This window comes from Hydractinia symbiolongicarpus, chromosome 6, assembly GCF_029227915.1.
Source record: "Hydractinia symbiolongicarpus strain clone_291-10 chromosome 6, HSymV2.1, whole genome shotgun sequence".
NCBI lineage: Eukaryota > Metazoa > Cnidaria > Hydrozoa > Anthoathecata > Hydractiniidae > Hydractinia > Hydractinia symbiolongicarpus.
The window spans coordinates 14,619,676-14,646,463 of record NC_079880.1 but is presented as its reverse complement, the minus strand read 5'-3'; the positions used below and the strand labels follow the sequence as shown (position 1 = coordinate 14,646,463).

General features: G+C 34.5%; 1 protein-coding gene and 2 non-coding genes across 3 annotated transcripts; all 3 read right to left on the bottom strand.

The window, feature by feature from the left end:
• Positions 1-1,851: 1,851 nt before the first annotated feature.
• Trnai-gau (transfer RNA isoleucine (anticodon GAU)) lies at positions 1,852-1,924 on the bottom strand. Its single transcript has one exon. It is a non-coding gene; the product is annotated as a tRNA-Ile (tRNA).
• A 1,386-nt stretch (positions 1,925-3,310) lies between these two features.
• Trnai-gau (transfer RNA isoleucine (anticodon GAU)) lies at positions 3,311-3,383 on the bottom strand. The gene has a single exon. It is a non-coding gene; the product is annotated as a tRNA-Ile (tRNA).
• A 12,650-nt stretch (positions 3,384-16,033) lies between these two features.
• On the bottom strand, positions 16,034-22,596 carry LOC130647132 (high affinity copper uptake protein 1-like). Its single transcript, XM_057452879.1, has 6 exons — positions 22,516-22,596; positions 19,601-19,858; positions 18,270-18,330; positions 17,528-17,645; positions 17,309-17,347; positions 16,034-16,778 (listed from the first exon to the last, which is right to left on the bottom strand). Exons 2-6 carry the CDS (start codon positions 19,781-19,783, stop codon positions 16,577-16,579), a joined length of 603 nt encoding a protein of 200 aa, XP_057308862.1. The 5' UTR covers positions 19,784-19,858; positions 22,516-22,596; the 3' UTR covers positions 16,034-16,576.
• Between the last annotated feature and the right edge of the window lie 4,192 nt (positions 22,597-26,788).

The window sequence follows — 26,788 nt, the reverse complement described above, 5'->3', positions numbered from 1 at the left end:
ACTTGAGCATGTTTTTCTTTACAATATGGACTCGGAAAAAGAAATAGCAGCTGCTGTTGTTATATGTTATCAAAAAAGATAGTCAACCGTAGGAAAAGAAAGTACAGAAGTGTATGGGTGAAGCCGTGGCATCTACAATACTCTCATGTATGAACTGTGCGTGGAGAAAATTGCAGAGTATACGAGATTTTTAAGAACGCCACTGAATATATTTAATAATGAGCTCCTTAATCTAATAGAAATTGACATTGAGAAAAAAACAACGCATTTTAAGACCAAATTCCGGTTAAAGTCAAACTAGCCACAACTTTGAAGTTTTTATCATGTGGGATATCCCACAAACTGGGCTGGCTTCTCCAGATATCAATAAAATTTTCAGTCGCTTCTTGCATCTTCATTTTCGGGTTAATTACTTGTTTAAATCTTTGTTTTTAACTATGTTTACGCCCAAACCTATATCGCGTGCAACAAACACGTGTGCGAAAACAATGGATTTGATTTAAAACAATAGAAAAAAAATGTCATTGAAAAATTAAAAGTTGAACATGTTCAACTTTTAATTTTTAAGGATCATTGGAAATGAGAGTGTAAAAAATGACATTTTTTCCTGTATACACTGTCATTTTTGAATGATAATTGGAAAATCATCATTGAAAAATGATAGTGTATTTCAGCCTTAAAGGACTCTGTTTGTCTGATCTCAATGGGCAAAGAATTGAAATTTTTTAAACCCATTGAGAAAAAGCCAGAACGGGCAAACTCGAGTTTCACTTCAGGAATTTTTAGAAAATAGCCATTATTTCTCTTCGTGTGCTTAATAAACTGAAAATAATTAGAAAAATCATCACACATTAAGCCATCAATATATTTTCGCACAATTAAGACTGACCTTCTCTCAACTAAATTTATAATATTCCTTTGTGGAACATTAGTGATCTTTTCAGCTCGATTTCTTATTGAATGAAGTTTATATTTTTCTGTAGAGTTCAAATTCAGATTTGTTGTACAATTGTACATTAGTGCAGATAAAATCATTGATTGGTAAATTTTACTATAGTATTCATTGTCCAAGCCATCTCTCAGGTTACTCAACATACGAAGTTTATTTGAGGCTTGTTTATGGAGGTAATTAAAATTTTCCTCCATGTTCAACGATTGATTGATTTGGGTTCCCCAGATATTTGTATCGAGCTGTGACCACAACGTTCTTATGATCGTACAAAAGGCATAGTCCAGTTGAAATTTTGATAGCTTTATAGCTGTTCCAAGCAACATGGATTCGGTTTTTCCTTTACTGAGATTGATAATCAATTCGTTGGTATAAAAATAGGCTGCAATCGATTGCAAATCTTCATAAAGTTTACGTTCAATTGTGTTAAAACACTTTACTGATACATAAACAACTGCATCGTCAGCGAATTGGATCACTTTTGGATGTTTAAGGATGTCTTTAAAATCATTAAAGTAAATAAGGAACAATAAAGGTCCCATAATGGACCCATGCGGTACGCCACAGGTTATATGATAAACATCCGACAGGTCACCTTCGTCTTGACACACTTGCTTTCTGTTAAATAAGTAACTAGAGAACCAATCCAACTTAACGCATGATATACCATATGAATTCTATTTTGATAGCAGTATGGAGTGCCATGACGTATCAAATGTCTTGGAAAGATCTATGAAGACAGTTCCTACAAGTTTTAGAAATTTGACAGCATCTTCCTGACAATAGTTTACATACAATATGGTAGGCACATGATATATGATAGCATATGGTGTGCTTACCAAGGGAATGCCACTGCCAAAGGCAACAAAAATGATACTTTTTGTCTTGTTTAAAAGCTAGATTGCTCAGTATGAGACTCGAACTCACAACCTGCGGCTTATCATACCGTCGCGCTACCGATTGCGCCAACCGAGCTGACAAAGTTATTATACGTTCTGTGATAAACAAAAAGTTTCAAGGTCAAACTTGATTGTTTTTATTTGTTATGTGGTTGACTTGTCAAAGGTCAAAGGAAATAATGTCAAAGAAAATTGTCACAAGCTCAATAGTTCGTGCGTTACAATAGACTGCTCAGCTGAGGGATTGTTGCTTTAAAATCCTTTGTTTAATCCTTTGTTTTGTTTAGGGATAATTTAGGCATATAAATAAGCTTAAATTGATTTTTTTTTTGACAACAAAAAGGATGCTGAGCCTTTCACAAATTATGTCAAACCAAATTATTATTTTTTACAACTGACTTGAAAAAAAAGAAATTGTTTATTATAAGGTGTACGGTTGTTGCACCTGTATGTTACTACGTAGGAAAAAATAACTATTCTAAAATAACAATTTTCAACTAATTCTACACACATTCTACTTCGAGGGAGTTCGTTCTTAATATCTTATAAAGGATATTTATATGACAAAAGCAAATTGATGCATTTTTTGAGTTATTTAATAACCAAGAGTTGTTCCTGCTGCTATCGTGGAAGCTTTTCGACGTTTGCTTTCACGTGTTTTAATTGGGGAGGAGGATTTTCCCCAATACCTAAATAAAAATATGAACATCTTTTTTTATTTACCCCAACCAACAACTAGGTTTTAAAATACATGAATTGAGTCGTTTTTAGATTTTTTAAACAGTTCATTGTGTAAGATGTTCTATTTCTCCTGATTAACCATCGTATGTCTTCACGTAGACACTTTACATCTTTTGATTAAAACTACCGATTCCACCGTGTATAAAAACCCCATAAGACTCTGATTACGTCATCATGTGTGTCTATTGTTTTATATTTAACTCTCGACAGGGCTTGCTCCTTTAAAGCTGTTGAAAACTAAGTGGTTGGTACTTTTTAACAAATACAATGATGATGGTTGGTACTTGTGGTTCTAACAAATGCTGGCGCATACTGGATGCCCCCTTAAATTTTAGAAAAAGTTAGCAAAATCCGCACAAAAAATATATATGTTCCTAAAAATACGTCAGTAGAAAGCAATATTGTTCATTTAAATCGAAGCATGAAATTCCTTGCAACTTCAAATCACTTCTTTCTATTTCTTGGATCGCGCAAACAGTGATTTTGTTACGCTACCCGTTTTCTCTTTTCTCTTTTACAAGCAAAATTTCATTCTTTAATTTTTTTTATTTTACATTCTTTGTTTTTCTTTAGGGTCGTATCTAGTCTATTTCCTCTTTTTTAAATTTTCATACTTTTTTTTACTCTTCGAACTAGCTACCTTAAAGGACTAGGTTTTTTGGGAGTAAAATATTTCATTTTGTAAAGCCACAATTTGCAAAATTTTGTTCAAAAGCTACATTGCTCAGTATGAGACTCGAACTCACAACCTGCGGCTTATCATACCGTCGCGCTACCGATTGCGCCAACCGAGCTATTTGTAGATGTTACAACGTACTTTAATAAATAAATATTTTAAAGGTCAAGCGCTGTTGATTTCATTTGCTTAATGAGGGATATGTCAACGGTCAGAGGAAATAATGTGGTAAACTTAAGCTCAAAAGATTTTGCATTACAATATTCAACTGAAGTAAATTAAAACTTGTAACTGTTGACTCAATCCTAAAAAATTCAGTGTTAAAAATCATTTAAGGATATGTAAAAGATCCTAATTGGTTATATAAAGACAGGATGGATGCAGGAGAATAAAAGAACACTAATTTTCGCTGACGAAAATGGCAACTTTTTTGTAGCTTTGAGTTAGTCGCAAAGTTTTCATCCAGGGCGATAGTTCATAACTAATTGATGTTTTGACTCTGTGGTTTACACCATGAAAGTATAAAAGGTACACTTTACACCATCCATTGGACTGTAAATGATAAAAAGATGCAATGCAATCTTCGTTTGTTGTTTCGTGTTCTTGTGTTACTGTAGTAGTATAATGATGTTATCGGATTGCTATAACCAAAAGGACGTCTTGCCAATTAATATCAATTGCACCTTTCGATGGAATGAACGACATTTAGCAGCTCTCGTATCATGTTGTTTATGTGTTGTGTTTTATTGTGCTACTGTCGTGTTGATGCCACGTTGCTATGGCAATGTTTAGTTTGTAATTTAGTTTGTTGAACTATTTCCGTTTTGTGCTGCTGTCGAGATGTATGTATGTACACTGTATACTGTAATATGCTTTTGGTACGTTGTGCATTTATTTTGCGTTCTGTTGTTCTCGTGTTGTGTTGCTGTATTTTTTGTGTATTCTACTAATGTGCTTATAATGGAATTTACGTGTCGAGTTGTTGTGTTGAATATAAGTTTTGTTATCGCTCTGCAACACTGTGCCGTGCTGTGTCGTGTTGTTGTGACGGTTTTGTCTGATGTTAATGAAGTCAACATACAAAAAAACAGAAAACAGCAGTAACATTTTTTTTTATTGACAAATCCAAACTGCGTGATAACGTACATAGTTATTTGTGAGGATAAACTTTTGAAATTTGCAGTCTTGCCAATCATGTCTTGACCAGCCCAGCACACAAGACGCTTTTTTTAATCCAGGTCCTGTTTGATGGTATTTAAAATAAATACTTTTTGAAGAAAAAACAAAAACAGAACTGAAAACAGAAATCGATTGAAAACTACAACTCAACAAAGATATCTGCCGCTTTTCTGTAATGTCGCCTTAACGAACCGACCGAGTCCATACATTTTCCCTCTTGGGAGTCGCCATATATCAAATTTAATTGTATTTGTATTAGACAGCTGATTAATGAAAAGAAAACCATTTTTTCACAGTTATGCAGGCTCAAAAACTGTTACAGTTCAGTCTCTCTGTCTGCTTTTCACAGATTGGCCAAAATCCGGTTTTAGATAAAAGATTTGTCAAAAAGAACCTTTTTTACACTTTTCTTAAAGAGCATTGTAAATGATTCTCTATGAACTTGCTCACGTAAGTATTCTTTGGCAAAGAATGGACTAAAAAATATTTAAGATTGTTAACATTTTTACAGTTAAGGCGGTTCCCCTAGAAAAAAACTATATCGCAGAGGATTGTCTTTTCTGAAGATACTTGATGAGGATATTATAGTGTGTGACGGTACGACAAAATTATGTCAAAAATTTCATGGATTGGAAGTATAGGCAAAATATGACATTTTTCTGCTCGACGCCTAACCAAATAACTGAATAACATACGTTATTTCAAGCGCCTTTTTGGCCGCTTTTATTCCTCAAGGGTCACGTGTATGGATTGAGTGAGCGCATTTTAGCAAAGCTGACTCGTCTTCCAGGGAACTGATGAGGTATTTTTTGGACGACAGAAAAGCCAAAATAGGGCGAAACAGGAATTATCTCGACAAAATAACTGAAAGACAAAACTTCGATTTGAAAATCAGTTTTATTTAAACACTAGGTGGTACTAATGCCTGCATCCACAGAAGAAATTGTAAAGCGTGTGTGCTTCAATCTTGAGAATTCTTGTTTCGCGTGGATTCCGAACTTAAACGGCAAAAAACTTGTTTAAAGATTATTTTATGGACATTCTTAACTTGTGGATCGACAAAAGGTGTACGCCAGCAGTATTTCGACCTGAAAAGCACCAAACACCTAAGACCTTGATGACAAGTTCACTTTGGAGGGTGTGTCGTTAAAACAGCCTTGTTAATGCTTGTGGAACACCACATATAATATTCCGAACTGTCATATATTGTCTTAGGATGCCCTAAAGTATCATCTAGCTATTGCAAGGAATCAAACATCGACGGAGGGGCAAGAAAGCTGTCTAAAAATGCAAAAATGGTTGCTATGGGCGTTGCTATGCACTTATATTTACGGTTGGCTGGAAAAAGTGGCAGAATGCTCAATAAAAACCTAAATTTGTCATAAGCATTCTAAGATGAATTTGCTGTCAGAAAACAACTAAATGACAATTCTTGAAATTTAGAAATTTTTTCTAGGGGAACCACCTTAAAGGTCCTCAATCCTTTTCATGGACGTAGACAATTTTCTTGGCTCATTATGAAAGACATGACATCGACTCTTTCGAAAAGCTATTTTCTCACAACAAAAAAACAGTAGAATTTTCGCAGCAATCTGGAACGTCATCAGAAAAATATTCCGTCGATTTATGAAAATTCCTAACCGTACTATCATGCAAAGTGACTGGGAAACGTGTGAATCGTAGAATAGGCAATTTTTTAAAAATTCCTGTCCAGTAAAACAAAAATGTGTAAAAGAAAGGAAAAAATTGATAAATAACGTTCACCCTCGTCTTATTTTTGCAGGATTTCTCTATAGAGCGTTTATTATTATTTACCCAGGATAGCCTCTTAATTCCTAAGGGTACTGTTATCAATGAGGTTCCTGCTAAGTGGTTCTAGTGCATTTGAAGCTCCTATTTGAGCTACAGAAGGCGTGCAAGTACAACAACAGTTCACTTAAACAAGAAATAAATCCTGTTCCCATCCTGCCCTCATGATGAAGGTTTAACAGAAAGGAAAAATTCACACTTCTATAGTCTCTGGCATGCCTTGGCCAGGGTTTGAACTCAAGACCTTCCGTACTGGAGGCGGACACCCTACCACAAAGCCATCAGTTTCATTTAGTGCGAAAGAAATTGTCTGCTTTCTGAAAAACCCGTTTTCTGGAGAGCCTTCTTTGTGGAGAGCCCGCTTTGTGGAGAGCCCCTTTTATGAAGGTCTCACTTTATGACTAGTAATAATTAACGCAGTAATTTCAATGCAGTGTTAGTTTAAAGAGTGTTATCACTTGTTAATCAAAATACTGTTAATTTGGTGACTTTGTTACAAATGTTTTACTATTTCTTCATCATCAGACGATAGATTAACGTTGTTCTCTTTTTCAGCGATCTTTTTTAAAAAAGCTTTTGTATTATGTCATGGATGCACAAGTATATCTAGTAGTATATCTATGATCATCTTCATACTTTGATCCAAGTGGAAGATTAACTGAAAGTACTTTTCTTCCCCAAAAATTTAAATTTTTAACATTGTCTTCCCAAACAACGAAAACTTTTATTTCGATTTTCAAACTGCTTTGTAATAGAGGAGCTCACTTCACTATCTAAACTCCCATCGTGACGTGACAACCATTGAAGTTGATCTTCGCTTGTCAACTTATAAGAAGCATCTACGAGTTTTTCGCAACTGAAAAAGGTCGTAACATCATCACTGCTGGTTGGAGGGCTGCTGGGATAACTGAAAAGCGCGAGAAAAGCAACTAGCCAGATCAACTTGCACTCATTTTTGTCAAATTATAAGTTCATATCATACCAAAAATTTGCGTTAATTAAATGCATTTTTGAAAACAACCTTCCTTAACCGCATCACCGATAACTTACCAAATTGTATTCAATCTCCGTATGACTTTTTGTGTGATGTCGTATTCCTCAAAACTTTCATGACCAAATACTATCCTCAACACAATCTAAACGTTGAAGATGGATTGTAAATACAAACAACCAAGCTCAAGCATCTCAGATTTTTGGTATTTTTTTTGGTTATCCCATTAATTTGGGGCATTTAAGGGTCGTTAGGCGTGGGAGGAATTATTTCCTCCATCTGTTTAATCGACTGATAAATAGAGCTTAAAACCTGGCCAGTGTTTAGTTTTATTTATTTCAAAAGAGTGCAAAACATGTTAGGTATGATGTCATCACTTCCAGTATAACGTCATAAATAAAGAATTAACCACTTGTTTTTTGCACCAAATAATAAATACAATACTTCATACATTCCATCAAATATTCAAGCTATATATAAAAATTTGAAAAAACGTCATGCACTTATCTAGCATACAAAAGATCACAATTTCAGATAGTTAGCCCATTGAAAAGTTGCTTACCCCCGTCATTATGACTGATTTTTTAAAAAAAAGATTTTGTCCCTGTATTACTAGATAAAAGTTAGGACAAAGACAAGAACAAGGGCAACTATATTTAGCATTCAAAAACAGTTACAGCACATTGAATATGTCGCGAGCCACTATTACTTTCTCCCAATTTTGACAAAAATAAGATTTTAAAAAATTGAATTTTGCAAATAATAGAATTGACAAAAAATTCGCGAGAACATATTTTCGTAAATGGCGATGGTGAATTAAAGCACTTTGCATTTTATAACTTTCTCATCACTTCATTTTTAGCGGGTATTTCTAGCAAATCATAACCGCGCTGCGCAATAATCGAACGTTTTTTAACCAATAAGACTGCTGGATTTGATTATTTTCCCTTTTTTTCCTGCCCATACAGGTAGTAAGTTAACATATTTGACGTCATAAGGATGTTCTATTAAATTTTTCAATATATTTACGTCATAATAATTTGACGTCAAATTGATATTTTTGAGCTTGTTACACACTTCAACTCAAACACTTACAAGAGTAACATACCTCTCATTGTGAGTTTTGATTTGCGAAGTTTTAGTTGACAAATATGTCGCGTTTAAGCAAGCAGAAGCGTTCAAAAGTTATTGAAATATTAAATAGAAATTCAGATGAAGAAGTGGCAGAAGTTTGGAAAGATATGAATAGCGGAAGACCAGTAAAATCTGGATTACCTCGACCGAAACGATTGTTGTTGGAACAGCACCTTTGTGATGGTAATGTGAATTTATATTCTATTATTTTTTATTATTATCACACGTGAGTCGAGTGCTCTACCGACGGAGTTACCGACCCCCGAAGAGTATTATTATTCCAGTATATATTTTCCTGTTTACTTTTCTTACTTGTTTTACCATTTTAAATGAAGTAGTTGTATAAGTTTCAATACATTTCAAAGCAAGAAAAAAGAAAAACACACACAAACAGATTTGCTTCTTCAAACTAAGCTTGATACATTCAACTGCCCATAGCTACAATGTGGAATTAATGTCTTCATCACAGAATTACCGCTCAGGACTTAATAAAACTTAATCCGTCTAAGAAAGCGCCAGTCAGGATTTGTAACTACTGTTTTACGTTTAGATGAAACGGTAGCTTCAGATAATACCAACGAAAAACCAAGAGAAAATACTCCAGTAGCCAGAGATTTTCACCCTCCTAAACTCGTTACATTTCCAGAGTTAAAGATTACCAAAATGTATGAGATTCGATGCAAAGTTTTGTATGATGATGATGCTGGTGATGACAGCGATGGTGACAGTGGATATGATGACAATTTGTTTGTTGAAGAACGGATTGACAGCAACAAAACAACGAATGGAGAATGTGATGCAGCGATCGATGACCTGATACAATTGTTTTCAGCGCTTCGTATAAATATCCACACTCCAGTAGCTGATCCGATTCTCAATGAGAAGATTGTAGTAACACGTAATGATAAAGATGTTGATTGCAACAGCAAGAAGAACGAAAGCAAGGATGACAACATCAACACAATGAAAAGATATCGTGTAAAAGTGGAGATTGAGGATTGTTCCGATGATGAATTTCAAAGTGAAGTTTTGAAACCAAAGCGAAGAAAACACACTGCAAAAAAAAGAAGAAAGGCAGTTGTGCATTTGACAGATGAGGTGGATAGTGAAGATGAAGATGGATTGTTTGTTCCAGTTAAAAGCACGTGTGTGTTGCCTTCATCTGCTCATGACGAAGATAGCGTTGATGCAATCACATTGATGATGCAACGGTCCCGTATACGTAGAGAAGCTGTGTGTGCTGAAGACCTCAATGATTTAGACTTAAGTGATATTGGGAGTATCTTAGAAGATGACGTGTTCGAAGAAAGTGATGGCGATATTGATAGAAGGGTTAACGGTAGAAATGGTGAAGGTAGTGAAGGTGGTAAAGGTGATAGAAGAAATGGTCGCAAAGATGGCAGCAGTAGTGGAGTAAGTAATAGCAAAGTTGGTGATGAAAGCAGTGAACGGACTATCGGTAAAATTAATGTAGATGGTGGTGACGATATTGATGGAAGGGTTAACGGTAGAGGTAGTGAAGGTGGTGAAGGTGATAGAAGAGATGGTCGCACAGATGGCCGGAGTAGTGGAGTAAGCAATAGCAAAGTTCATGATAAAAGCAGTGAACGGGCTACCAGTAAGGTTAATGTAGATGGTGATGACAATATTCATGGAAGGGTTGAGGGTAAGGGTAGTGAAGGTAGTGAAGGTGATAGAAGATATAGTAGCAAAGATGACATCGGTAGTGAAGTAAGAAATATTAAAGTTGGTGATAGAAGCAGTGGACGGAATACTGGTAAAGTTGATGAGACTAACAAAGGACATTTTAATAATTCTTTATTAAAGGAGAAAAAAGAGAAATAACATTAACTTAATGTTGGATTCTCTGAAAAAGACATAAAAGTTTATGTTTCCAATCCATGTTTATTATACGCTTTTTGCAAGATGATGGTCTACAAGCGTATTTGGCTAAAATCAGAATAAAAAAATCAACCACCACCAATAAAACTATATGTTGAATTTTAAATCAAATACACAGTTCATATTTCGCTTATGAGACATATCGTAGACATCGCTAGTTTGTGTGTATCCTCAGTATTGCGATTTGGCTACCGTTTTGAAAAAACAAGATACAATTCACGGGGTCGCCCACCATTTAAAACAAAATCCATGTTGAGCGCTCACATCAGTGCGCTTTATAGATGTTGTGAGTGGCCTTTGCAAAAACACTATCGCAACCCTAACGGTTTAAATAAAACACAGGAAACCGCCTGTCAATACCCCGTCCAGCTAAGGAAAAGAAATATTTGCTTGTTAATTTTGTTTGGGTTTAAGGCAAGAAAACAAATTTCTTTTTTTTTGATAAATTTTCAGAATTATCCCAACATATCGAAGAAACGAAACGTACAGTCAATTTTGAAGAAGTAGAAGTGTTAAGAAGAGAAGGAGACTTTAGAAAAAAAGTTTAAAAAGACAATCGAAATAAAAAATAACACTGAGGGAGCTAAATAATAAAAAAGGAGGCAAAGACGTTGTCGGAAATATATGGGAGAGGAGGAGAAAATATAGGATAAAAATTTTAAAAGATAATAAATAAGGAAAGCTAGCTAGCTGGCTCATAAGTGATCTAAGTGGTTTTAGTTAAGGTCTCAGAAATATAATATTTTTTGGGACTCTGAAAAAAGTCAAAGTAAGATTCTGCGGAGATTCAGAAACAGGACGGCGGTAGGACCTTTCAGAATACGGCTATTATTAAAGAGGCTATCCGGTAATTCGTGAAAAATCGAAGGAAACTGGCTCGTTGCAGTAAAATTGATGAAAATGTGCCAGAATAAAAAGGCAACGGGTATTATTACAGAGATAGACTAGCGGGACAACTTAACGTTGAACGCCAGGTTAAGCGCTTACGTATAGGTACACGATGTGTTATAAATTTAGGGTAGCGCCTACAGCAATAAAGCCTTTCCAACAGTAAACCCCAGGCTGAGCGCTCAATTGCAGGGTAAACCGTGCCCGCAACCAGGTAGTGCGTTGTTCTACAGGTATACGTGGCAAATCCAGTGGAGTGCACACAGCATTTTAGCGTGTCGCATTCTCGACCCCAGAGCTCTTTGAAATAAACAGAGCCTTATCTCAAAGAAATCTAGGGAGGAGTATAATGTATTTTTCAAAAAAACTTTTCCGCAACTTCAGCTGAAATAAAAACAGGTTAACCCGTAATTACAAATTCAGTTGAATGTTATTTTGCGAAATAAATTTCCAAAATTAACCGTGACACCAAAATGAACATTTAATACAAAAACCATGGTGCGCATTCAGATCGAGTGCTTACGCCAGCGCGCCCTATTAGGGTGTAATATCCTTTTCAAAAAACGTTAACAGAACTTCAGTTTGTAGTTCATTTAACAAATTTTATTTTGCGGAATAAGTTTTCGTGACCTTTATTCAGGTTAATTTAATTTTTTTATGTAGCTTTATTTCTAATTACTTAATAAAACGTTTCAAGCATTATTAACACTACTTACTAGTAAGGATTTAATCTAACGCGTCTCTTTATTATATGGCGATTTGCATGAGGTCCTTTTTTGCCCACTGACTTTTATGTTGAAAAGGCGAATGCAGACTTCAACCTTCTTGATGAAGATACTGCGGACGACGAATTTGTAACTGTTAATTGATATTACGGAAAAAACAAAACATTTATTTTATTTTTTCTTAAGATCGTATTTGCAAAATGTTAAAATTCACAAAAAAGGATTTGGTGACCCAGGTTTAGGAAACTTACCCAAATTGGTCCTAGGTGATCTCTAGTTACCCACGCGGTAAAAAATCATTGACGTCACCACCTCGTTTCCAAGTTATTAAGCCTCAAAGTTTTAAGTGCACTGTAAGGCTTCATTAATTTAATATAGGATATTGACGTTAAAGTAGTGTTATTGACGTCGCACCGTAACGCTAGAAAACTTAACATATTAGACTTGCATTTTTCGGCAACATCAAAGGAAAATGAACACATCCACTTTGCCTGTTACGGACAGACACAGTGTCCGTATTATTATAAAAGACTAGTCGATAAGGCCCGTGGAGAAATCCACTGAGGCAGAATAAAATTTTGATGACGTTAGCAACCCATTCACAAAAAAAATTAGAACTTTATTTACACGTTGCCTCTATTGCGTAGAGCTTAAAGTGCTTATCAAGAAAATGTATATGTTCATGTGGTTTTAATGAGCGGTTATTGAGATATAAGTGTTTAAAAAAAATTGATGGCGTCAGGCCTGTCAAAACCCAAAAAATAGTTTTAGAAATTTGTACACCTATTGCCTTCATCGTATAGATCTTGAAACGCCGATCAAGAAAATGTATAGGATCATGTACTTTTGACAAACGGTTGCAGAGATATTAGGGTTTGGACGTTTTTTGATGACGTCATCAACCCGTCCATTATTATATAGATGGCGTCTTAAAGGGACCCTTGCCTAAATTTTGTGTAACATTGTACAAACCTCTGCGCTTTTTGCGTCATTCTTAATAACAAGTCGCACAGGTTAAGAAAACGCTTTTCCGCTAACGGTTAATTGGAAATGTGAAGCAAAGCAGTAAATGTGAAGTTTTGGTTCGTGACTAAACGTATTAAGCAGATTAAGCAGATTATGGCCACTTTAAATCGACCGCTAGTGAATAAAGAATTGAATCTAAATTCAAACGTAAATGGCAGTTCCGCGCAACCAAATCAATTGGCGACATCTGCTACATCATTCAGATGCAACTCCTGTAATACGAGAACTTTTACCACATATAAAGGAAGCGACAATTACAAACTCTTGAAGCCAACCAGCTGCCGAACGAATTATTCCAACAACTGTAGTAAATGAAAATTTTTATTGAAAGAACATTCCAGGATCAAAATTTACGCATGATTTAGACTATACATATGAAGGAATAGTTTATTGGAAAAAGAATTTGTTTTACTACCTTCTGGTGCGGCTGGAAATTCGTTTATTCGAGAAATGCCACGTCTTATAAATCTCTGGATCGACAATTCGCCGATGAAACCTATTTCGTTAAAAGCACTTTATGTAATGCCTTCACTGTTGTTACAAAAATCCAGCAAGAAGTCGAAATCAAAAGACCATACAAAAGCTTTAGAACAGCGCTTGACACTATGGGAGAATGGCGAATTGTTAGAACTTTTTGATGAAGCTGTCGCTATTCAAGAAAGACTTCAACCACCAAATCCGAAAAGTGATATTTCATCTATTTCGAAAAAGTTTCGATTGTTCATGCAGAAGGGAAATATCAACAGTGCTTTGCGATTATTAACTGACAACATGACGCAAGGTATCCTTCTACTTAACGACGAGACATTATTATTATTGGAACAAAAACATCCTGATCAGGGGATTGTTAGCGAAGATACGTTAATAGATCAACCGTCACAGCGAATACATGATATTGTTTTTGATGTCATTGACGAAGACATGATAATAAAGCTGCCACGTATACCAAAGGTGGTTCTGGTCCGTCAGGTTTGGATGCTGACGGATGGAGACGAATACTTTGCTCGTCCACATTTGGTACAACCAATACTGATCTACGTAAAGCCATAGCCGAGTTAACGAAGAAGCTGTGTATTGAATCTATTCCAGAATCTGATAGATCTCCGCTTGAAGCCTTTGTTGCTTGCCGCCTAAAACCGTTACACAAAAATCCTGGTTTACGACCAATTGGTGTTGGTGAGGTGCTTTGCAGAAAAGTTGGGAAGAATGAGATGAACATATCTAAAAATGACATAATTAAAGCAGCAGGTTCGTTACAAGTTTGTGCTGGTTAAAATGCTGGTGTTGAAGCAGCCGTCCATGCGATGCATGACATTTTCGACAACGATGATACTGAGTCTGTTCTTCTAATCGATGCTGAGAATGCCTTTACCTCAATTAATAGAAAGTTAATGCTGCATAACATTTCGAAGTTATGCACAATGATTGCTACGTTTATCAACAACTGTTATGCTGTACCTTCACGTTTATTCGTGATAGGCGGAAAAGAGATTCTTACGAGGGAAAACACCACACACGTTCGAATGACCACACCCTGAAAAAAGTTGCATCCGCTGATGATTTTACTGCTGCTGGGAAACTTTACGAAATTAAACAGTTTTGGTCATCGGTCCGAAATACGGCTACTTACCGAAAGCGACTATGTCCCATCTAATTGTGAAACAAGAGTATCTACTTAATGCTGAGCAAATCTAGTTAGTCTTACAAGATTAAATATGTTAACAGCAAAGTTGCCAGTTTAGTTGAACAGCTAAAACTTCTCTCAAAGATTGCTGAACTAGAACCTCAATCATCTTATTGTGCGTTTGTAGCCGGTTTTAAAGCTAAGTTGACATTTCTTCTCCGGACCGTTCCTGACATCAAAAATTTACTTCAACCGATAGACACAGTCATCAGAAACGAATTCATACCTGCGATAACTGGTGGTCATCTATGCTCCAAAAACGAAAGGCTTTTGCTATCACTCCCAACACGACTTGGTGGATTGAATCGCACGATTTTTCCTGACGACGCACAAGTACAATTTAACAATTCGAGAAGGATCACAAAATGTCTTGTCGACTCTATCAAAAAGCAAGACATTGACGGTATCTACGATGTTGGAAAAACAAAAACAGCTAAAGCACAAGTTAAAACTTTAAAATTGGATATCCAGAAAGACAGTCCGGCCCTATCCAGAACTAACATGACGGTGAAGAAAGTTAAGGTAAACGACATCAACCAACAAAAAGGAGTCTCCAATTGGTTCAATGTATTGCCAATCACTGAGCAAGATTTTTATCTCAACAAGCAAGAAATTTGGGATGCTATGCGTTTACGCTACAATTGGAGCATTCCCTACTTACATAGCAGTTGCGTTTGTGGAGCTCGATTTGACGTTGAACACAGCATGAAGTGGTTTTGTTACGAGACATCACAACGACATTCGTGACCTCCCATCAAAGTTACTCAAGGATGTTTGTCATGACGTACTGTTGGAACCGAATTTGCTATCGCTGACTGGAAAACTTTCGATTTAAAGAGTGTAAAGACCGGTGATGATTGTAGAACGGACATTCGTGCTCGTGATTTTTGGATAAACGGCCAACAGGCATTTTTTGACGTAAGGGTTTTTGACCCCACTGCCTCGAGGTACAGCAACCAAACTTTACAGCAATCTTTCATTTCAAACGAGAACGAGAAGAAAAGAAATTACAATCGTAGAATTTTGAGTGTTGATAATAGCAGTTTCACGCCGCTTATATTTTCAACTCACGGAAGCATGGGTCGTGAATGCATCACTTTTTACAGTCGGCTTTCGGAAATGATAGCGGATAAGAAGAACATACCTATTTCAACTGCAGTCACCATATACGCACAAAACTTTGTTTCGCTCTGTTGAGATCCGGTTTAATATGTTTAAGAGGTTCGAGAAGTTTGTATAAAAAGTTCGATGTAGGAGATGATATTGTGGTTGATCATGAAATTTCAAAGTTGAACTGTCAAATCGTTAGTTAGGAATATGTTGTGTTATGTCGTAAATTAGTCCCTCGTAATTATATAATGTTCTAGTTATTGTTGTAAAATTATGTGTAGTTTATATAGTTTTATAGGTTAAGAAAAATTCAAAGAACGAAAAAAAACATAATTTTACGATTTTTCATTAAAATGTTTAGTTTTTATTGAACAACTTTAAGAAGACTAATAATTCTCTAAAATCTAAAAATATAAAAAATTCACCTACAAATTCTAGTCATCAATTTCAAATAATTATTTTGTCACAAAATATATTCCAGTGCGCAAACTATAACAATTGTGCGAGAATTAGCCGATTAGAAGCTAACTTGGTGCAACAAAAAGTTAACATAAAATATTTCTTTACAAAAATAAAAACCTACAACTCAGACATTTACAACAATGGCTGAAAAGCAGTGACAAAAAAACACCTATAAAAATGGATAGCGCAGAAGGAGACAACAAACCAATTTAAAATTATGTTATATCCAGACCCGCTGGAATCAAGCCGCCAGCAAATTAGTACCTTAGCACTAATAAATATTTTAAATAAAAATAAAACACCAACGTTGATTAGATGTTGTTAACAAAACATAAGTATAAATAATCCCTGTGAATTATCAGCCGCAGGGAAACGCCCATCCCAGAATTAACATCCCAGAATTAGTTACAATGATCGCCACTGCTTATTATCGTAGCCGTCTTCCATCCAAACGCGAAGTAGCCGACACCAGAACCGACAACGACGGCGACACACAACCACACGTTGTACGTCATAAAAGCTAACATGAGAAGGTAGCCGACGAACACTTGAAGCATATGTAGCATGGTCTGTAGAAAGTGTGACCACGACAAAAGTTTCATTCTACAAGTAGAAAATAACCATATAGTAAAAAATTAATAAAAAGTACAAAGAAGCACGAATATCAAATTACGTTGTTCTTCAATTTTATAAGAAGTATTACAAGTAATCTGTTTTATGAACTAAGTGAGACAATAAGCGAGAGTACAACAGAATAGCTTAGGTGTGTGGTCGCCCTTTTTAAAAAAGACATTGAGATATCACTACATGCTATCATCGCCCTACGTATTTGAGATGTTATCAATTATATATTCGTGGTCACATAAATTGTGAAATAAATTTTCATTTGTGAGCACTAAACGCACTGGAACATAGCTAAAATTTACTTCAGCGATATCAACCACATAATGTAGATTTTTTGTTTTTGTTTAGTCGTTACTTGCCAGGAAAACAAAATTTACGTGTTGGCTGCTCAGTTAGGATGGTGTACATAGCGAAGACTAACTTCAAAGCATACATAGTTCTAATATTTCATGTGTGTATGCACTACTGTAAAACAAAATAAAAGGGTGCACAATGACAGAAATACTCACGAAGGCGGAGAGCGCGTGACAACGCCATTTATCGAACCCCTACAAAAATAAAATGAAATTAAACAATAAAATAAAATTAAACAAGAAAACAAAAAAAATTAAGTGAAAGTGAGTGCCATTACATAACCGACATAATTTTAGACGAATCAAAACAAAAAACATGAAAAATAATTTTGCACTTCAATAATTTTCGATGCACACGAGATAAAGAAATCTCACTTCGTTTGAACTGGATATGAAGTGTTTTCATTTGTGAGTAGCAACTGTCGAAATACTTTTAATCCTTCGTACAGAATAGCCATGATTCCCAGCATGAAACAGAAACCAACCAAATATTCTGTAGAAAGCAGAGTAAAATATCGATTTGACAAGTCGCTCATGAAGAGACTATATTGTAACCCTAAGGGGCTCCTCACCCAAGGCCTAAGGGTTAGATAGGATTTTGTATTTAGAACACTTAAGAACAATGCAATTAATGTGCTGGAGTTGCTAAGTTCCCGTTCCATCCGACATACATATTTGCTGCATTGAAAAAAGACTTTTTCCTTACCAGTCAGAATGTCAAAGTAGAACTTGGACAACTTTTTTGATTTCACAGTTAGAAAAATGCATGGTTAGTGTCGCAGCAAAAGCATGGAAAAATTTGTATGTTCTTCTTTTACAAAAGCTAAAACATTACTTTCATTTTTATTGGAAATTTTTATCAGAAATGCATGTAAAAAGTGTTAACGCGTCTTATAAAACGCGTAGTGTAAAAAACGGCCCAACCCTATTTCTACAAGGCTCTTTGGGTGCCCCTGAAATTATAATGGCAGGTTTGTACACCTAAAATTTTCAGAGTATATTTTTTTATTAAATTTTGAAAAAGTCAAAAGTTTTAGTAACTCCGTCAAAATTGTGACGTTATGCGTGCTAGGAACAGGCCTGAAAGCAGCATTCTAACAACATTAAAAAAACATACTTTGATCATCTGTTGTCCATCCCTCTATGAATAAAGTCACATCATTGGTAGTAAAATACATCTTAAGAAAAAAATAGAGAATATACAATAATTATGTGAGATATGAAAACATAACTAAAGTAAAGGCAATAAGCACTGTCACGTGATTATGATAGGGTATGTATTAACAATACATTGTATTAACAAGAGGGGTGGAAATTACACAAAATTGAGTAGGTAAGCAAATAGTATCCCTAGGTCTCACTGGTTTAAAGTTTTTTTCTTGATAAGAAATTAAGTAAAATCATACACTTAATTTTAAAACTTGAAGAGTATACAAAAAGGGACATGATAAAGCCTTTGTAGGGGTAAAGAAAAAAGGGTGGTAGAAATTTAAACTTAATATGCATCACTCCTCGTATTTATAAAAAAAAGAGCAGCCAAATGGCAATTCGACTTTCTCAAAAAAGCATGGGGTAGCATGCTGACGCACACACAATTACCTTGTTGTGCTGATAGTAGCATATACAAAATGCCAAATGTATGACAAGTGGACAATATAGCATGCATAAAAGAGCGCCTATACACATATACCACAGTAAATTAAAAAATGCTTGTCTGCCTATGCTGATGTCCTGTATCATAGGCGAACATCGAATCCTGGCTGACCAGATAGAAAAATAATAATCACATGGATAATAGGTTTTAAAAATTCCCTGGTGTTTTTTAGATGATTATTTGAAATTACACAATTACATTTTTAATGTAATGAACATTCAATCCTTATTTCCCAGGGCAAAACCTAAATCAAAATCAATCAATATGATCACATCCTACCCTCTTAAATAATGGGGGAATTATACACGTTTGTTTGGTTGGATGAGATCACTTTCGCTCAAAACATTTCCTTGCCATGATCACTTAAACAAAAAACATTGGAAGCAACCAATCTAAAAGCATGATTAGTATTCTGATAACAGAAAATTTGTTTGCAACATCACATAATTTTATTACCTTATCTATAGTATAACACCTGTATGTATCTGTCTATCATGCAAAATGGTACCGCAGTTTCAAAATCGTTCCATTTTTTTTAGTAAATTATATATTAACTTCGTAAAAAATATATGAAACATTTAATTCGTTTCATGATACGATTATGAAATGATGTAAAAAAAAAAAAAATGAAACGATTCCCATACAATGAAAATTGTTTCAATTCGTATCAAAAATGAAACGATTTTGGAGACTATCCCTAAAGGCGACTGACACAGGCTATTTACTATAGTATATTTTGATATCTTTTTGGTAAAAAAAATTATGCTTGGTCTTCAGCCAACCTGTTTACTTACATTCATCACATGAGATGTTGCATGATTGTTATGATTCATGTTGTGGTTCATACCAGTGTGGTTCATACCAGTATGGTTCATACCAGTGTGGTTCATACCAGTATGGTTCATGTTGGTATTGTTCATATAATTCATCACCGTATGATTCATACCCGTATGCATTGTTGGCATTGTGTGATTCATGTTGGCCAATATCAATTTTTATAACCTTATAATTTCACAGTGCAGCCCAGTGAAATAATTTTTTAATACTAAAATCTAAAAAAACGTTAAAGATGTATAACATAATAAAAAAATAACAAGCTTTTAAACAAAAACATAAAATGACTGGGTAGTGCTATTAACATTATACATGTGGAATACCACACATTATGAGATGCAAGCCAACACAACATACTCCCCAATAACACCTAAAATCCTAAGGTTTGCTTTAAGCCTCTAAATGTCTCTGAAAAAACCTGTTATAAACTAAGTTTTTTTTGAGCTGAACCAGTGTAATAAATATACATAAAGAAAAATATATATAATAATAAGGATAATCATTTTAAAACTATAAAACTGTATTGAATATTATCTTCTATATAACTGTTATTGCATTTAGTCCTATTCTTTCATTTTATTATATTTCAACAAGTTTATCATTGCTGAAAGTGATAAGATTTTAATCTAAAAAACTTAACATTCTCATTGCCCTTATTTTTTTTTTCTTTTTAAACAAGTTGACCTTGTAACAAAGTAATTAAGTATGACACCATAAAAGAAACAAAATAATTGGTGTTTAATGGAAGTAATTGTTATTACAGAAAGGATGTCAGCATTAGAAAGAACAACTGGAACTACATGTATCGGCAGCAAGTACATGCCAGGATTTTTTCTTTAAACAACAAAAAACTAATTTTATTCAACTTTTTTGAAATATGTATATATTTGGCTAGAAATATCATCGTGCTGTAATTTACTGGAAACTGTATTGGATACTACTTTAAATTTGCTATCACAGGAAATAGTAACGGTTTGTTGTAAATAAAGGTCAAAGTTGTGGCAATTCAGGTTGCAGTTTTCATTTTATCTCAGAAGCTTAATTAACTATTCAATCCTTTTTCGTATAATTGACAACAAACTGTTTTAACATAAGCCCAAAATGTTTTAAATATTTCTCTACGTGGATTCTTCCATAGGTTTTAAGAACTAGTGTTTTATATCAACATGCCACTGCATCTGTCTGGGATGTTTGTGCACATGTTATTACACCTGTTTTCTTAAACAGTGAATTACCATAATTTTATTCTATGGTGATAATGCAAATACAGATCTCACCTGTAGACCAGATCCTGCTTGGCAGTAATTTGCATCCCATAATTAATTTAACAATATCATTTTAAGAAATTTAATAAATGAGTAATTATGTTGATTAGTTGTTAGATCAAGAAGAATCCATAGTTTTTTGCCAATCAGTAATGCTTTTCCATGCATCTTTGTTGCCAGTTAGTACAACGATAAAAGTACTATACCAGGCATGAAATAAAGCTGCTATGGCACAACATTTAACCACACAAAATATGGTATTAATAAAAAAAGAAAAGAACGGAATGCTTAAACATAATCCATCATCATCCTCATCCTTGTTGTCACCACCACAACCACCCATCCAAGAGTGCAGGCATTTCTAGCTAGATAACTAGCTTACTTGCTATATTAATAGAAACTTGGGCCAATCTTCTTTATAAGTATAGGTAAGATGTGTAGCAAGGCTGGCTGGTTTGAGGAATGGGGGTTGGAAGACATGGGATCTTGAAATTTGTTCAAAACCAAATACAACGTACCAAACAGAACACAAAGACCAAACGGCGTATCAAACTGCAGAAAAAAGGGTTAGCCAGGACACTTAATTTTTCTTTTCACATCTCACAACCTCTTCCTCAGGCAACTTGCTAGGCTTTTTATAGTTGGACGGAAGTTCAAACCTGCTTTAATTTTATTAGGTCAGGTTTTTTTATAATAACTTTTTACTTTTTATGCTTTTTTAGTGTTGTATATACACTCATAATTTTATTCTTATATATATAGTCTATGAAGGTGTTTAAATATCAGCCTTTCTAATTTTATTTATTTATTGTTGGCAAGAAACTCCCAACATGAACTAGCCTTTGCCTGCCTTTGCAGTTACATTTAAAGAGAAATTTATAAGAAAATGAGAACAAAAATTATATATGTAAATATATAATTAAAAGTCACATCCAACTGCAATATAAACCATATTGGCGAATACATGCCAACGTAAATCAAGAATTTTTGTTAACACCTGGGCATTCGCCACAGCCAATTGCAGTGTCAACAACGTTGTAAATCATAAAGGCTAAACGTATATAATGTGGTTTGTATTTTCAGCTTACGGAAAAACATATATGTTCCAGTTATAATATAGATGTAAAAAACTGTTAAAACATAGTATATTTAGAAGTGAGCAATGCACAAATCTTAGAAATAACGTTTAAAAAATAGTCTATGGCTTATTGCCTGTCAATTTGTGTTTAGGGTATGGAAATATAAACACCATTATGTCACAATGAAACATGTCTAGAGCTAGCTAGCTACTATATAATGGGGTTTTTGTAAATGCTTCTGCTGGTTGGTTAGGGAATTTACAAAGCAAGTTCAACAAAGTGCCCAATATTTCAGATAAAAAATCTTAAAGTTACCAAAATAGTTAATTAAAACCATTGTAAAACTAAAGAATAAAGGGGTACCTACGTCCAGTTGGCTGACTATTAACCCAACAAAAAATTTGCTTTTCTGGTAGCTAGCTAGTTTTAACTATTCTAAAGTTAGTTAGCTTGGTGACTAGACAAAAGGCATGTGCAGATCAGCTAAAAGACACCAGACCAGCTAGCTAATCAAAATACAATAATTTTTACCTTATATCAAGTATACTATAATATAAACTACTCTGGAGTTCCCACTAGCAAGCCAACCTTAAAAGAAAGATTCGTACAACAAGAATTCAAAATGCTTTTGGTCATAGTCCAAAGCTTTGACCAAGGAATGTAGAATACTGGAAAATCGTGAAGATCAGATTATTTACAATCTGTACTCTTATTAGTTGTAAACAAAACGAAGCTTTCCTATTGGCTTTTCAGGTAATAACAATGACAGGGTCCGCGCAAATATTTTAGCCTAAAGCCTAAATATCACAGCCTCGAGTGTCCAGCCTAGCTGCGTATCCCTCAAGGCGATTTTAAAGATTCCGCCTCGCGTAGCGGTCGGCGGAAATTAATAAAGTGGCCCGTAACTTAATTCACATCACATATATATTTCCTAGCTGTAAACATACACATAAAATACACGATTTAAAAGTTTTTCTTTACTCTTGTAAAGTGGCTGTCTCTAGCTGACTCAGAATACAGTCAAATTCGTAAATCAGGTTTACAATGAAACAAATAAACAAATAAATTATAAGAAATTTTTTAAAAAACAGGAAATTAAGAAAGGTGATAGATAACTAACAAGAAGCAGTACAGTATCAATGTTTTTTGCTGCCAAAGCAACAAATAAAAACGCCTAAAAGCTCATAGAAATGGGGGAATTGTTCAAAAGACAATGAAATATAACTGTGCAATAGTTTTAGATGGGTGAAAATCGTCTGTGTATGGATAGAAGGTGGGGTGGGTGATTCCTCTGTTAATACTTCTTAATACTTTTAATTAATACTGTTAATTCTTCTGTTAATACTTCTTGAAGATAAACCTTTGTAAGATAATTTTATGCACATAATGTACAAATATTATGTGCATATAATAATGTCACACTGCCTTTTCCTAGTTTCTTGTTATAAACCAAGTCGCCTGATTTATATTACTATATTACTATATTATGTAATCGATGATCTATCATGGAAGGCTGTATATCTTGCACGTAGTGTACTGAATATGTTGTGACTTGCATCCCACCCACAGCGAGACAATTTGATATGCAAAGTAACAATTCGTTCATTTCCATAAACCACAATCGTTTTCAAGTATTTCTTATCTGTATATATAGCCATGAAACATCTTTAATGTCGACCCCAGGGTTCTATAATAAATCTCAACGCAATAAAACTACGAAGTCCTGGAGATGAAGGGGTATTCTTATTTTTTTTACACCCGATAGACTATATGTTACAATGTATACACAGCTGTACAACCTTTCTATCAAAATAACGGAATAGCAAATATCCATGGGAAATATTATTTACATAGTTCTTGATACTTCAAATAGAACAATAATAACCAACCTCGTTCCAAAACTTCCTTTTTCTGATTTTTCTAACTTCTCAAGATCAGAAGAAGAAGAAGAAGAAGAAGAAGAAGAAGAAGAAGAAGAAGAAGAAGAAGAAGAAGAAGAAGAAGAAGAAGAAGAAGAAGAAGAAGAAGAAGAAGAAGAAGAAGAAGAAGAAGAAGAAGAAGAAGAAGAAGAAGAATGATGCACCATTCTGACTGAGCAAGTATAAAAAACATGAATTCGGTCTTTGCCCAAGTATTAAAACAACAAGCGAAAAATAAACATCGCTCAAAATTTTGTGTCATTATCGCAAAAGCGCGCATTCAAGTTTTTGTTTCCTTTATAAAAACGCTTTTTTGATTTGTACGGGTTTTAAAACCTTTTTTAATGTTTATTGACAATTAAACCTTTATGGAAACAGAGACTTCAAGGAGTTTTGCCTTCCAGTATCTTTAAATAAAATTACTTCAGATATGATGGTACAACCTTCTAAAGTTTTCAACAACAATGTCAAATTGACAGTTGCGAAATAAAAATTGAGAATGTTGACAAATTTGTTTGACAAAACAGTTAATTATAACTTTGGCTACGATTTTATAAGATTATAACCATTATACAGTCAACTATCCAATTAACGGACACTTTAATTAGCGGAAACCTCCAGTAAACAAGCAAATTCCTTCGCATGGGCAACAGCACGGTTAAAGCGAAATGAAAGCAAAACACAAAGAGATATTACTGCATTTTTTCACCCACTCTATTGCCTTCTCTGCGGTCCTCTTAGCGTGTTTGTAACAGGAATTTCGTGTTGTCAATGACGAACTCGACTTCTTCTTCAATGAAACTTAAAAGAATTTACAGTAATTCCAGCTTCTCCATTTCCCAAGCTGTAAAAATGCTGTCAATTTGAATGAACCAGAGGTTCAAAAACGAAACTAACTTGAACTACGAAGACTTATACTAAGAATATCAATGTTAATTAAAAAAGTATTCTAACTTTTCAAATATTCAAACTTAAATTTGCTGTACGAGAATACACTTTCATTTGACAACTTTGTAACACTGTAAAATGTGTAAATAAAGATTTCTTTAATAAAGTATCAGAAAGAATTATCTGTTTTTCATTTGTTTGTAAACCACCTAGCTAGTGTATTGAACCCTTTTTAATAGTTCAACGTAACCAGGGATCATGTTTGGACCACAAATAGACAAAACAAATCGAGTTTCCAAATAGCGCACACTGCTAATTAACGGACAAAACTCTCTGCACCGAAGTATCCGCTAATTGGAGAGTTGGCTAGAATCAAACAACAAACATATGCCAACACATGCCAAGATGGTGCTTTCAATGATCTGGGGATAATATTAATACCATCAAATCTGCAGGTCTGTTTGAAATAAAATTTTCCAGGTAAGCAAGTGCTATGTGTTATTTTAGACTAAAGGATGATTAACGTTTCTTGGATTATTTCAGCACTTCCCTGCTACCATATTTAGACATTTATAAGTTATAGAAAAAGAGAGATGAGGATAGAACAGAATGGTGACAATACGTAATTGTTATTCTCGGGAGTGGCTCATGTTTTAATTTACTTATTTATTTATTAACGTAGAGATAGAAATAAAGAACGAGATTGAACTATTTTGATTCTATTGAAGTCAACCATGATGCGACCAGTTGCAAACCTATCTATGGTGTCATTTTATATTTGCGTGTCAGTTTCAGCAAATTCCATTGGTCGAAAAAAAATATAGCGGGTAATTCTTAATTCAAATAGCTGATATGCCTTTTGTGTGGTTTAATAACTTTCGTATCTAGTGATGAAATTACACCATTTAAAAAGAAAAATGACTATTAACTCTACTGCCTTTTGGCTCATTTTTGACGTAAAGCTTTATCATGCTAAATTTTGGTAAATCTTTGAGCTTATTTTGCTTCATGCAGAAGTTGAAAAAAAAATTAAAAGTTATATAATAACAACTCACTCTTTCCCTGAGAAAGAAAACGACACGACAGCCCCAGAATATCGTGCCTTGTTTAAAAAATCCCTAACAGCCCGCTAAAGGATTACGTAATATTTCTTGAAAAAAATCCAGTGAAATGCACATCGCGCATGGATATCAAAGTAATGCCGACACAATAACAATTTTAATAGAATTTTAATGCCTACTGACAAAGTTCAATCTCCTTCTCAATCTCTGTCTCCATGGTATTATGCAATCGCGAAATTCAACACGAACGTTGACCAACTACTACAAAAACGGGAAAAACAACAGCACAAAAGCACAACCTGTAAACAACAAATATAATAACAGACATAAAAGATATAACATCAACAACAACAACAACAGCACAAAAGCACTACCTGTAAACAACAACACTAACAACAGCAATAACAACAACAACAACAACAACAACAACAACAACAACAACAACAACGAAAACAGAAGCAAAAGCAAGAGTAGAATCTTTAAGATGGCTGCAGAAAGTGTTGTTTCATGGGAAAGAAAAAGAAAGTATACATTAATAGCTTATGCGTTTCAACTTTTCACGATAGGAATAGAGAAATCAGCTTCTGGCGTCACATTGTGGGATTACTTAACAAGTTGGTATGGTGAGAAAAATCCTGAAATGCTTTTTGGAATAATCAGTATGGCTTACTACATACCTTTGCTTTTGTTTTCTATGGTTATCGCAAGGATCGCAGACAGAACAAGGCGAATAACATTGATTATATTAATATGCAATATTTTCGGTATGTGTGGCTGTGTGTTGAACATTATTCCGACATCTCCTTACTTTGCCTTATTAGGTCGGTTTTTCGTTGGATTTATTTCAATCATGAGACCCCTAGCACGTGCAGAAATAGCTAGATCGTATCTACCTGATGAAATGAAAAGGAAAATTCCCATTTTAATGGTGTCGTT

Bases quoted from the DNA above. Each gene is read 5' to 3' on its own strand.
- LOC130647132 (XM_057452879.1), bottom strand. From the start codon at position 19,783: ATGAATCACACAATGCCAACAATGCATACGGGTATGAATCATACGGTG. The intron at 17,646-18,269 runs GTATGTTTTTTT...TGCTTTCTACAG, and splicing joins ATGGACAACAGATGATCAAA to AATATTTGGTTGGTTTCTGT. The intron at 16,779-17,308 runs GTGAGTATTTCT...TTCTACTTGTAG, and splicing joins GTCACGCGCTCTCCGCCTTC to AATGAAACTTTTGTCGTGGT.